The sequence below is a fragment of the Leptonychotes weddellii genome, unplaced genomic scaffold, assembly GCF_054177405.1.
Source record: "Leptonychotes weddellii isolate Sample4059 unplaced genomic scaffold, ASM5417740v2 HiC_scaffold_4192, whole genome shotgun sequence".
Taxonomy (NCBI): domain Eukaryota; kingdom Metazoa; phylum Chordata; class Mammalia; order Carnivora; family Phocidae; genus Leptonychotes; species Leptonychotes weddellii.
Genome location: NW_028008483.1, coordinates 1 through 11,945, shown reverse-complemented (window position 1 = coordinate 11,945; position 11,945 = coordinate 1). Strand labels below are relative to the sequence as shown.

At 39.8% G+C, this 11,945-nt stretch overlaps 1 protein-coding gene across 2 annotated transcripts; it reads left to right on the top strand.

Moving 5' to 3' along the window:
• Nucleotides 1-546: 546 nt before the first annotated feature.
• On the top strand, nucleotides 547-10,749 carry LOC102733042 (terminal nucleotidyltransferase 4B). Of its 2 annotated transcripts, none has more exons than XM_081810889.1 (8): nucleotides 547-673; nucleotides 3,162-3,290; nucleotides 4,018-4,231; nucleotides 5,602-5,728; nucleotides 5,830-5,933; nucleotides 6,178-6,224; nucleotides 8,015-8,179; nucleotides 9,327-10,749. In XM_081810889.1, exons 2-8 carry the CDS (start codon nucleotides 3,270-3,272, stop codon nucleotides 9,501-9,503), a joined length of 855 nt encoding a protein of 284 aa, XP_081667015.1. In that variant the 5' UTR covers nucleotides 547-673; nucleotides 3,162-3,269; the 3' UTR covers nucleotides 9,504-10,749. The 2 variants fall into 2 exon arrangements, with proteins under 2 accessions (XP_081667015.1, XP_081667014.1); XM_081810888.1 differs by having other exon boundaries at nucleotides 6,037-6,224.
• Nucleotides 10,750-11,945: the final 1,196 nt, after the last annotated feature.

Genomic DNA, 11,945 nt, shown 5'->3' with positions numbered 1-11,945 from the left:
CCTCCATCAACCCTCAGTTTGTTTCCTCAAGAGTGTCTTATGGTTTGCCTTTTTTTTTTTTTTAAGAATTTCTAATATCTCATATAAATCATTCAGTCATTTTTTAAATTTGAGAATAATTCTCATGTCTTAACTTGTCTTGGTAGGTTGTTTTATGGGCTATTTGCAAAACTGACCAATAATACCAGTGGACTATTGTGTTTCACCTGATCTAGCAGCTTTCTAATTAGGAACAATTTGCTGATAGGCCTGACATTCATAATTCTTGATGCTACACTGAGCTGGAAGCTGTTATTCAAAGTACAGAATATTGAGAAAGGTTTTTGTTACGTCATTTCAAAATTCTCAGCCAATAGAAATGATACAATACAGTGTATGAGGTTAAATGCTAAATATGTAAAGTATCTAACAGGCCGAGGGAGGTGTGATGTGTAGTATTCAGGACACTCAGGAGTTCTTACGTCCTCATGAGGAGGTGGAGACCTCAAGTCTAGTAACCTTTCCATCCCCCAATCATGTTGTTTAAGTGTTTTAATGTTGCCTTTTGCCTTTCTTCTCTTTCTAGGTACCTATTATTAAATTAACAGATTCTTTTACTGAAGTGAAAGTTGATATCAGCTTTAATGTACAGAACGGTGTGAGAGCAGCCGACCTCATCAAAGATTTTACCAAGGTCAGAGAATTCATAGTGTGGATTCAGTGAGACTCGGAGAAAGGGACTTCTGTTTGGAGGTTCTGATATGCTTTGCGAAACTGTTTTGATGTGTCCATTGCTGACAAGTGCTTCTTTGCTGTGCGGTGGCCTTACTTTCCTTGAATCTGCTTGTAATAATCAGTAATTTATAATGGGACCTCAAGTCAAGGGTTTGGAAAACTTTTGAAGAACTTCTCTGCTCTCGATCCTTCCTTTTAGGGGAGATAAGGACTGAAATGCTGAATAATCATTCTTGTCTGCTTTTTTTTTTTTTTTTAAAGATTTTATTTATTTGAGAGAGAGAGAATGAGAGAGAGCACATGAGAGGGGGGAGGGTCAGAGGGAGAAGCAGACTTCCCGCCGAGCAGGGAGCCCGATGCGGGACTCGATCCCGGGACTCCAGGATCATGACCGGAGCCGAAGGCAGTCGCCCAACCAACTGAGCCACCCAGGCGCCCATTCTTGTCTGCTTTTAATCTCTTAGGAGTGTAGATGAAGAACCTCCTGAGCCCCCCAAGTCACTTGTAAGGTAGTTCCTGCAGGTTTCCCTACTTTGTCTTGAGGTGACCTAATGTCTGTTTTCATTTGTTCGACGTTCTTCCAAGACAGGGAAGAATTTGTCAGCATCTTCAGAACATTCACATGCGTACACGTCAGCCTTTTTCTGCTTAAGCTAAAAACTGTTAACTGCTTTGGTTCACCTAGAATATCTTTTCTATCCATTCAGAATACTTTTTTTTTTATCAACTCTACAGATTTCACCTATTTCGTTTCTTTGTGAGAAAAAAAATTTACCTTACCGTGTTGTAAACATTATATTCTTGTATAAATGTGCAGAGTACAGGAAAGCAGAGAAAGAAAAAGATTGTTCATAATCCTGCTCTTTTGGAGGTGTTTGGTGTGTGGAAATTTTCTTTTTCCCAGAAAAGAAACCTTTTTTTTAAATTGAGAATAATACGTGTGATAGAAAATTTACCAATATCAGAGGAAAATGAAAAATGAGTCACTTTTATACTTTATGCTTAAATCAACTTCATGGGATTTACCATCATCAAGCTTTCCTTTTGGCTTGTTTATCCTCTTGAAATTTTTGTTTTTCCAAGAAATTTTTAAATTTTATGCGAACTCTATTATCTTTTCCTCCCCACCCCCCTCCTCTCCAGCAACCCTCAGTTTGTTTCCTATGATTATCCTCTTGAAATTTTTAACAAAAGGAATAATATGCTATATACACATCGTCTCATATTTTTTGGAGGTTTTCATATCAGCACAGACAGGTTTCCTTCATTCTTTTCACTGACAACGCAGTAGTCCTTTGTCAGGCTACCCCATGCTTTGTGTCGTACTGCCCTGGTGATGTTCCCAGGGTTTTTTGCTTTCACAGAAAGTGCTTGAACATCCTTCTATACCTGCATCTTTCTTTACACTTGTAAAATTATTTGTAGGAAGATTCTGGAAGTGGAGTTTCGGGGTCAAAGGGTATATGCAGATCAAATTCTGTTGGAAATTTGCCTGATTGTGCTTTAAAGAGACCATCTATTCATGTCTTCAACCATAATGTTTAAGAATGATTATTTCTCCAAAGATTTTTTGTTATTTTTCATGCTTGCTTTCTTTGACATGATTTGCAAAAGCATAAACTTTGTTGTTTCTTTTGGAAGCAGTATGTGTTCATTCTAAGTGTCAAGAACAAGCTAGAAATCACTAGTAATTCTACCCCTCCTAGATAGTGGCCATTAAGACTTCTTTCTAGATGTTTGGGTCTGCTCTGTTCCCCTCAGCGTCCTTAGCCTAGCGCCTGGCTTGTGGAGAGCACTTAAGGAGTCCGTGCTTGAGTAAAAGACGGACTCGCTGTCCGTGTTTGCCAGCTAAGGGGTTCTCACCCATCTCTGTAAAGCGTGCAAGGTGGGTCTGTGTGTGGTCTGCTGCCCACATGGAAGACAGCAGGCAGGACTGCCCCTGCCCCTGCTCCGGCACTGGGCACAGTCATCTGAAAGACCCTGGTCCGCTTGCTGGAGCACCCCCTGAGAAAAGCAATTCCTTCAAACTCACTGACTTAGTGCATATCGCCTTAAGAATTGGTCCTGTACTGTTTCTGTTACCTGTTTACAAGTCAATAGCGTATGGTAATAAATAATTTAATATGGTGAAAAATAAATATTCAATATGGTAATAAACATGGTAATAAATAAATGTCATCAAATATATATTGCTAGTGTTTCTGTCCCATGGTGAGTACTTAGATGCCATTATTTACATCTACCTGTTTTAGATTTTTAGATGTGAGAAGAAAATCCTTATAATTACTTACAGCTTACTTTTTTCTAGCTTGCTCTTAAAATAGAAAATTAAGTGTATTGGATATCTCCACTAAAGTTTGTAATGTAAGGACCAGTTTATGCTCCTGATAATGCTTAGCACAGTTACTGAAATAGGAATTCACTGAAAATATAATTTTCTTTTTCAGAAATATCCTGTATTACCATACTTGGTTTTAGTATTGAAACAATTCTTATTACAGAGGGACCTTAATGAAGTATTTACAGGTGGAATTGGTTCATATAGTCTCTTTTTAATGGCAGTCAGTTTCCTTCAGGTAAGTTGTTTGATTATACCATGCCTAGTGTACACCAAAATAAAATAAATCAATTCAGAATCATTTTGGGAAAAAATTTAGATCAAGTTCTAATTGGAATGCTTCCCTTAATTATGACTCCTTTAAACTGGGTACCTTTTTATAATTTCACAAATAAGCATTTTTAAATCCCAGGAAAGAACTTTTTTTCTTTTTAATCCCATACGTTCTAGTAGTTTTGAGAATTTTCACTCAGATTTTAACATGCATAGGTGTGGCGTGGTTTTCCTAAGTGTAAATAGTAGTGTAAATGCCAAAAACAAGAATATCTTCTAAGCCTCTAGGAAGTTCAGCTGGAATTGGGACCTGCTATCTGGGTAGAATGAGTTTGAAGTCCTAATTGGTCTGAATGTATTTGTGAGGCACGGTGTCGCTCGTGAGGCCGAATGGCTTCCCTGATGTGTTGGGGCCACGTCAGCCCGTCAGCGTCCTGGGGCAGCTGTAAAGTTCAGCCTTGAATTTTATAAATAGATTGTCCGCCACTGTTGTGCACCCTTGGGCTCTCGTGTTGCCTGTAACAGCAATACAGCTGCTGTGCCTCAGTTTTCCTGTCGGCTGCTAGCCTAACCGAAACTAGAATAGTACTGTTTTGTCAAAGTTAGGATGTCACTGATTCTCCCCACCTTGATAATTCAGAGAAAATCCAATATAATTTCTTTTTTTTTTTTTTTTTCTTTCCCGGTTTTAGTTACATCCCAGGGAAGATGCTTGCATCCCCAATACAAACTATGGTGTTCTCTTAATAGAATTTTTTGAATTATATGGACGACACTTCAATTATTTAAAGACTGGCATCCGGATAAAGGATGGTGGTTCATATGTGGCCAAAGATGAAGTACAGAAAAATATGCTCGATGGCTACAGGCCATCGATGCTTTATATTGAAGATCCTTTACAACCAGGTATTGAAATTAGGTAAATTTGTGGGCATTCAAAGAAAGGGCATTGTCAGTATTGCATTTTAAACTCTCTTTAGAGGAGGGGTACCCGGCTGGCTCCGTCATTGGAGCATGTGACTCTTGATCTTGGGGTCGTGAGTTCGAGCCCCACGTTGGGTGCAGAGATTACTTAAATAAATAAATACATCTTTAAAATAAAATCTCTCTTTAGATGAAAAATGAAAGATTAACTTCTGATTGTATTCATTCTTTTTCATAAAAATATTTTGTAAGAAAACATACGAAAACACACACACGCGTGTGTGCATATACACCAGGAAAACACGCCGCGTCCTCCCAGTGCGTTGGGAGTAGAATCCATTTGACCCTGAGAGGCCGAGGAGTATAGGTATTAGCCGTTGGGGGTGTTTGTGAACAATGTGAAGGCCGTTTTTCTGCTTTGTTGTGTCCTCCTTGCCCCTGATTCCAGCCTATTGTCAGTCAGGGCTTTAAGTGAGGTTTCTGAAGTCCTCAGGGACAATGAGCATAATATACCTCAGAAACAATGAGCGAAAGGGCTCAAAGAGACCGTTCATTTTCCTTTTGGGCCCCTTCTTTCCTCTTTTAATTTTGCATGGTCTCCCTGTGCCTTCTCCAGCTTCACGTTGGCTTGAAAGGGACCAGCAGGCCCTTTTCTTGCTTACGTGGGGTTATGTTTATTTGCTTGTATCCTAGTTTTTCTGGGCAATATATTTTTCTTGCTATAATTCTAAAGTATTTAGATTCTACATTATCAGACTTCAGTGGAGATGCTTTTAGTCATTTGCTTAACTGTGTTAACTTTGAAAGTGGAGAAGAAGAGGGAGTTCAGAGAGAGAGTAGTTGCCTAGGGGCTCTTTTGTGGCTGATTGTGCCATATCACAAACATAGTTCTGCGTGTTTATTCACTGAGGAAATGTTTATCGGGAGGCTACTCGACGCAAAGGGCACAAAGATTTTCAGCAAGTGGTCCTTGCTCTTCGGGAGCTCATAATTTCCTGCCAGAGATATTTAGATAGCTAATAGAAACAAAAGATGGGGATGTCTCGTTTAGCTTGGTTTCACTCTTAGGAGAGAGCAGGCAGTTAACTCCTTTTGTTTGCATGACTGTATTGTGGGATAGTCCCTGTTGGACCGGAATGCATTTAGGCAATTTATATGCCATAACGTACTTACTGCGTGATACACAGGTTCAGAGCCTGAGGAGTTGTGGGGACGACCGCCTGCCCAGACTCTTTGTACAACTGTAGCAGGAAAGCAATTGCCCTTGCTCTTCTGGAAGAGGGCCCATGAGCATTTAGTTCTTATTAAGCAATGGTCACGCTTACTGTCTTCTATATACATTTCTTTTAAAGGTAACGATGTTGGAAGGAGTTCATATGGGGCCATGCAAGTGAAACAGGCCTTTGATTATGCCTATGTTGTTTTGAGTCACGCTGTATCGCCAATAGCCAAGTATTATCCCAACAACGAAACAGAGAGGTAAAGGTTTAACTAAAGTCAGCCCATTGGGTCAGAATTGGTTGTGGCTTCTTATCTCCAAATTAATGACCCCCCCCCTTTTTTTCTTTAAACCCATGCAGCATATTAGGTAGAATAATTAGAGTAACGGACGAAGTTGCCACGTACAGAGATTGGATATCAAAGCAGTGGGGCTTGCAGAATAGGCCGGAGCCTTCGTGCAATGGTAAGAGTTTCTCACTGATTGATTGACTGAGCATTCGTGGCTTTTCTGTGTTGTGTGTGTTTAATGGGAAGAAACGTTTTCCAATCTTTTGCCACTCTTTCAGGAAATGGTGTTACCTTGATAGTAGATACTCAGCAGTTAGATAAATGTAATAATAATCTATCTGAAGAAAATGAAGCCCTTGGAAAATGTAGAAGTAAAACTTCGGAATCTCTTAGTAAACACTCTTCAAACTCTTCATCAGGTCCAGTGTCTTCCTCTTCTGCCACACAGTCCAGCTCCAGTGATGTCGTAAGTATGAGCACATGGCTTTTCTGCCCTAGAGACCTGGGAGCCCGGGGTGGGGGCGGGTGGGGGGCTCTGTCTAGACGGCTAAGCCTAACTCCTTTTCTTACTGGTTCCTGGGAGATTTTAATAAGGTCACTGATTGTACACGTCCCCAACACTGGATTGAAATTTTCAAGCATCCAGCAGGAGTGAAAGAATTTCAGTGAGCGTCCGTATATATTACCATCAGATCCTACAGTTGACGTGTCACTTGCTTATCCCATAGCCAGCCATTCATTCATCCCTCTGTCCACCAATTCATCTTATTCTTTGATACATTTCAAAGTAAGTTACGGGCACTTCCCCCAAGTACAGCAGTGTGCTCCTCACTAACCAGAGTTCAGCGTTTGGTTAGGTTTTTCTTTCGATATAAAATGGGTTGTACCTCACTAAATCTTAACAACTGTATACACGTGTGTAACCCCACCTATAACAAGACATAGACTATTGCCATCATCCCAGAGGAGTCCTTCGTGACACTTTCCCATCAGTCCTGAATTCCACCCCGGAGGTAACCGCTGTTAGGATTTTCTGATTGCACAGGTTGGTTTTGCGTGTCCCAGAATTTCACATAAGTGGAATGATGATAGTGTATACTCTTTTGCGTAAGGCTTCTTCCACTCCATAATGTTTTTGAGCTTCTTGATTGAAGTTTCAAAAATTGAGATATAATTCACTATTTTAAAATGCGCAGTTCAGGGGTTTTCAGTGTATTCACGCTGCTGTGCAGCCATGAGCACTAAGTCCGGGACGTGACCGTCACTCTGGAAAGACACCTGGTAGCAGCCCCTCACAATTCCTCCTTCCCCGAGGCCCCTGGCAGCCCTGCGCCAACTGTCCGGCGCCAGCCCTGACGGAATTCTCAGGAGCGGTTATACCCGCAGTTACTTTCCCTCATCAGGTTGAGCTTACTTCATTGAAATATAAAATGGGCTTACCAATTATTTGAATTTTGACTTTAGCAAGCGTATGAACTAAAGAGGAATCTAAATACGGAAGGGACGTAATGTTATGTTGTTGTTGCTGACCATGTATCATAATGGAGTCACGAATCCTCACATTGCACGAGCCCCCATGTGGAGGACGCAGCTGAGCTGCGTGTCACAGACGCAGTGGGGCGGGAGCAGAGCCGGCCTCAGGAGGGAGCCTTAGGGACGAGGAGCGTGGGCCTCTGAGCCGCTGGGTAGAGTGTGCAGGTGAAGGGGAGCCCTGAGGGGAGACGTGGCACAACCCTGGCCCAGGCAGCCTAGGAACAGCTGGCGCGCAGCCCACTGTCTCCAGGAAGCTCTTCACCACGTGGGGTGTTCGGTTGGAGGCCTCACTGACTGGTCATCGCAGACTTGCAGAAATGGAGCCTTTTGAACCAACCATTTTGGTTTTGGTTGAGTCAGGGACCTAGGGCCTTGTCTTGGCCACGTTCTTTCCACAGTACCAGGGTTCATTTCCTGTAAATAGATGTGCAGATAAACTTGGACCTCTGTGAGCCCCGATTAACAAGGTCAGGCGTGGGCAATAGATTTAGCAACAAACAGAGACCCTCTGATAAAATAAGCCACTGTGAATGTTTGGAGGGAAATTTGTGAAAGAAGGAAAGCTTAAGCAGTTAATTTTATAAATTCCTCAGGGTGCTTCCTTCGACTCCCAGATGTTTAAATTTAGTCCAGAGAGTACTTAGCTGAAGTTGTTTAGCCTCCTTAATACTGAATTTCTAAATTATTAATATGTCACGTTATAACCCGTATGACTTGTGTTAGGATTCCGACGCGACACCATGCAAAACCCCGAAACAGCTGCTCTGCCGTCCATCCGCCGGGAACCGAGTAGGGTCGCAAGACGTGTCCTTAGAGTCCTCTCAGGCAGTTGGGAAAATGCAGAGCACCCAAACCACTAACACCTCCAACAGCACCAACAAATCTCAGGTGTGTGGAATGTGTGTTTTTGATGGTTAGTATTCGATACAGCATACTTAGAATTTCTTACACGCGAATATATATACGTGAATGTATGTATATCTATCCATCCATCTATCCATCATGGATTTGAAGAAAACTCTAGGTTTAAAGAACAAACGTCTTTTTTTCTAAGAGGTTCCAAAGCGCAGTGCTTCTAGTAATAGGATGTCCTGAAGATCGTTAATGAGACACCATTGTAATGTAAACCTTTGTGGGAATTTATGACTGCTTCTTATAAGATGTTCCAGCCAACCCACCTTATTACAGATGGAGCATTAAAAAAATGAGTTATAAAAAGATTGACTTATACTTGAAGTAAGCTCACATGAAGCTTGTACATGACCTCACAGCAGTGTCGTGCATATCTGGGAGTAATATATCCTTTTTTTATATTTTAATATTCAGTACCTAGTTGCTTGTGTTGAAATGATTGGGCAGTGGTCAACCATGGTCAGTCAATTCCTATCAGCTTTGACTTAAAAAGGCCACAGAAAATACTCTATTTTCAGTTTTGGAGTTGCCTGAAATTTTATTAATCATGAAGAATGAATCAACATGAGGAAAGGAGCCATTTCATACTGGGCTCTGACCCTCAGTACCCTGGGGACCCTGGGGAAGGCCTCTTGGCAGTAGAGATGAACTCTTAATGTTGGTCACCTCATGTCTGACCTGACTCCTAGAATCCAGTTTACCTTAACAGCTTCATCATGTGCACCACACCCAGATCCATTTACAAGTGGCAGTTAAAGTGACAGAGAGCAGGGAAGGGGCTGCCGGTCGTGATGACCCCTGACCTGGCAGTGTACCTGTGTGTCTAAGCGCTTCTTCCAGTAATGCCATTTATGATGTAGTACCTTGGTGGATAGGTTCCTTGAGAACAGTTTCACGTTCCATGCACTCTGTTAAGAAGTCAAGGCAGTATTCCAATATTTCCATTAAAAAAGAATGGAAGAGTGTTAGAGCTCAAGAGAGTGAAACCCCTGTAGCATCGTTTTCTGCTTGCTACATAAGTCAGTGTATTCCTCGTTTTAAAAGCGCCCCAAGTCAGGTCTTAGCGAGTGCTCTGTTGAATCCACAAGACTGATGTCTCTTTGACCACTTTCTTTCTCTGCAGCATGGATCAGCAAGGCTCTTTCGTTCTTCCAGCAAAGGCTTCCAAGGTACAACTCAAACAAGCCATGGTTCCTTGATGACAAACAAACAGCATCAAGGCAAATCAAATAATCAGTATTACCATGGCAAAAAGAGGAAACACAAGAGGGATGCCCCCCTCTCAGACCTTTGTAGATAGTCGGCGTTGTACGATGGACTGTCTTCTGTGTGCAGTGATCTCGTGCTCAGGACAGTTGGATAGGGACTCCTGGCATTCGGGAGCCTTACGCTGTTCAGACTCTGATTTAGCAACTGCGTTTTTTCCCAGCTCGCCACGGAATGGATCATGAAGACTGACAACTGCAAAAACAAAAAGCAAGCAAAAAAGGGGGAAAAAAAAAAAAAGGCTGCTCATTTGATAAGTCATATGCTACAACAGGGTCATTTTAAGATTTAAAGCTTGAATGTAAAATAAATCTATTTCTCATTGGCTTTATGCAGAGTTATAGGGAATAGTATTCAGTGTGGGTAGGGTGATAGAAACAAAAACCGATTTCAGAGGATGGGGTGGGGAAAGAAAACAAAAGTATCTCATAGGAAGTCCAGATTCCAAAGGGGAAAGTGATCTGTGCATGTTTTCTTTTTCTTTTTTTTTTAATATTTTTGCATATATTTACCATTTTATTGTGTGTATATATAGATGACCATATAGGAAATTGATATTTGTAATAGTGGATTTGTTAATACTTTTTACATAACATTACTGTTTAAATTGTAAACAGATTTTTCTCAGGATTAGTTTGAAAAATAATCTGACTTGTCATCTTAACATCCATATATAGGGAAGTGATTAGTTCTATTACTCAATTTGTTTTCCTCAGCATTGAAATGACTTACTAGAACCCTTGTGACCTGCTGCAAAAATTTTTCCTCTCTAAAGAAAAGGTTTATGGTGGCAAATGACGTTTTATTTTGTAAAAAAAAAAAAAAAAAAAAAAAAAAAAAAATACTATGTACTTTTGTGTAAACACTGAAAAAATCTCTAGTCATCTCTAAGAATTACCTTGCAACTGTTTTCTACAGTGCTGTCGTCTTGGGCAATGGGCAATTACATGACTTTGTGTTTGTTTCCTTTGCAGTCTTTTTTTGTTTTGTTTTTCTTCCTAATAGGACAAAAAAGGCCACCCGCGTCCAGTCCCATTGCTGTTGCAGTGACTCCCCGAGTTCCACAGACTTTGCATGCTGGCCCTTCTAATCCTGTGTACCGCGCGTGCTTGTTTTTCTCATCTCTTATTCTTTTTTAAATCCATGCTTAACTACTGTGGGAGAGAATAACTGTAAACAGCTTTAATTAAATCATACTTATAAAAAACTATTTTCTTATACTCCACTTTATGCTTTTGGTATTGTTGATCTTTAAAAATTAAATGGTCTTTGATAATGGATCTATTTTGTATTGCCTTATTAAGACCAAATACTTCTTGTCATCCCATTCTTTATCCTCTCCTTCCATGGAATTGTTATCTTTAATTAAAACTTTTTAAAACATTGGCTTGTTTCAATCCTGTAAATTTTGGTTGTGGTCAGCTTTGAGCACCAATGAGATGTATAATTCTGTTATCCATCCCATGTTGAGTTTCAAACTCGGGAATATTGAATATAATAGGATGTAAGTGACATTTCTGAAAATGCTTTCTTTCAATGTGAAAGCTCTTATGTTTAGCATCAGTGTGTGTGGCTCTGTTAATTATAGCCATTTCTGAAATGAGATTCTTTTATATATATATATGCATACATACATGTGTGTGTGTGTATATATACATACATATATATATATACATATAAAGTACTATTGGCTTTTAGGAATTTCTTTTATATACATTTATGAAATACTGAAGACCAATCAGACCATTAATGGACACTTAGTGCAACTTTTTATAAAGAAAATAATGCTAAAGTAAGACCAAAACTGATGTCATCACTGAAATTAACAGTTGTCAATATGTTCGTATTTTAATTCACAACAGAAAAATGTGTTCCACAACTGGAAACTCCTGATACTTGTGTAAACTGTGGAAAATTTTAAATGTGATGTTATTTTGACAATGTTTTAAATTTTCGAGTCCCATTTTATTCTGATCAGAATTTTTATCAAGATGTTGAGCTTTTGTTCTTTGAAACTAGTTTGTCATAACATATTGTGCATAATCACAGTATTTATTTCTAGGACTCTTGCGAACGTGTAGACTGATGTTTACTGCTAAGGGAACAATTATTTATAAAATAATATTAAATCCAGTATTAGCTGCCTATTTCAGACACTTAATACTTGCAGAGATCCATTGTTACATTTACCACACTGAAGTTTTTTTCCTTTGTTGTTTTGTTTCGTTTTAAGAATCACCCTCATTGTTGAAAGTAAATGTACTCTTAGGGTGCAGATATTAGCGTTCCAATAAGCATGTGATTATATTAAGGTGGTGGTAGCGGGAAGATAATCTTGATTCCATTGGGAATCTTAGGTTTTCGTAAATTTATTGGGAAAATAGTTTTTCCTGTACTGCTGAAGTTTCTTTTTGGTAAACAGTATCTTTCTAAAAGAAAAAGCATGAAGGAGAAATTGAGGTGTGTATATATCCTC

What these genes read in the sequence shown, in the direction of transcription:
- LOC102733042 (XM_081810888.1), top strand. Translation starts at nt 3,270, where the DNA reads ATGGCAGTCAGTTTCCTTCAG. An exon ending in TGGCAGTCAGTTTCCTTCAG is followed by an intron (nt 3,291 to 4,017) that starts GTAAGTTGTTTG and finishes TCCCGGTTTTAG; the next exon opens with TTACATCCCAGGGAAGATGC. An exon ending in ACAGCACCAACAAATCTCAG is followed by an intron (nt 8,180 to 9,326) that starts GTGTGTGGAATG and finishes CTTTCTCTGCAG; the next exon opens with CATGGATCAGCAAGGCTCTT.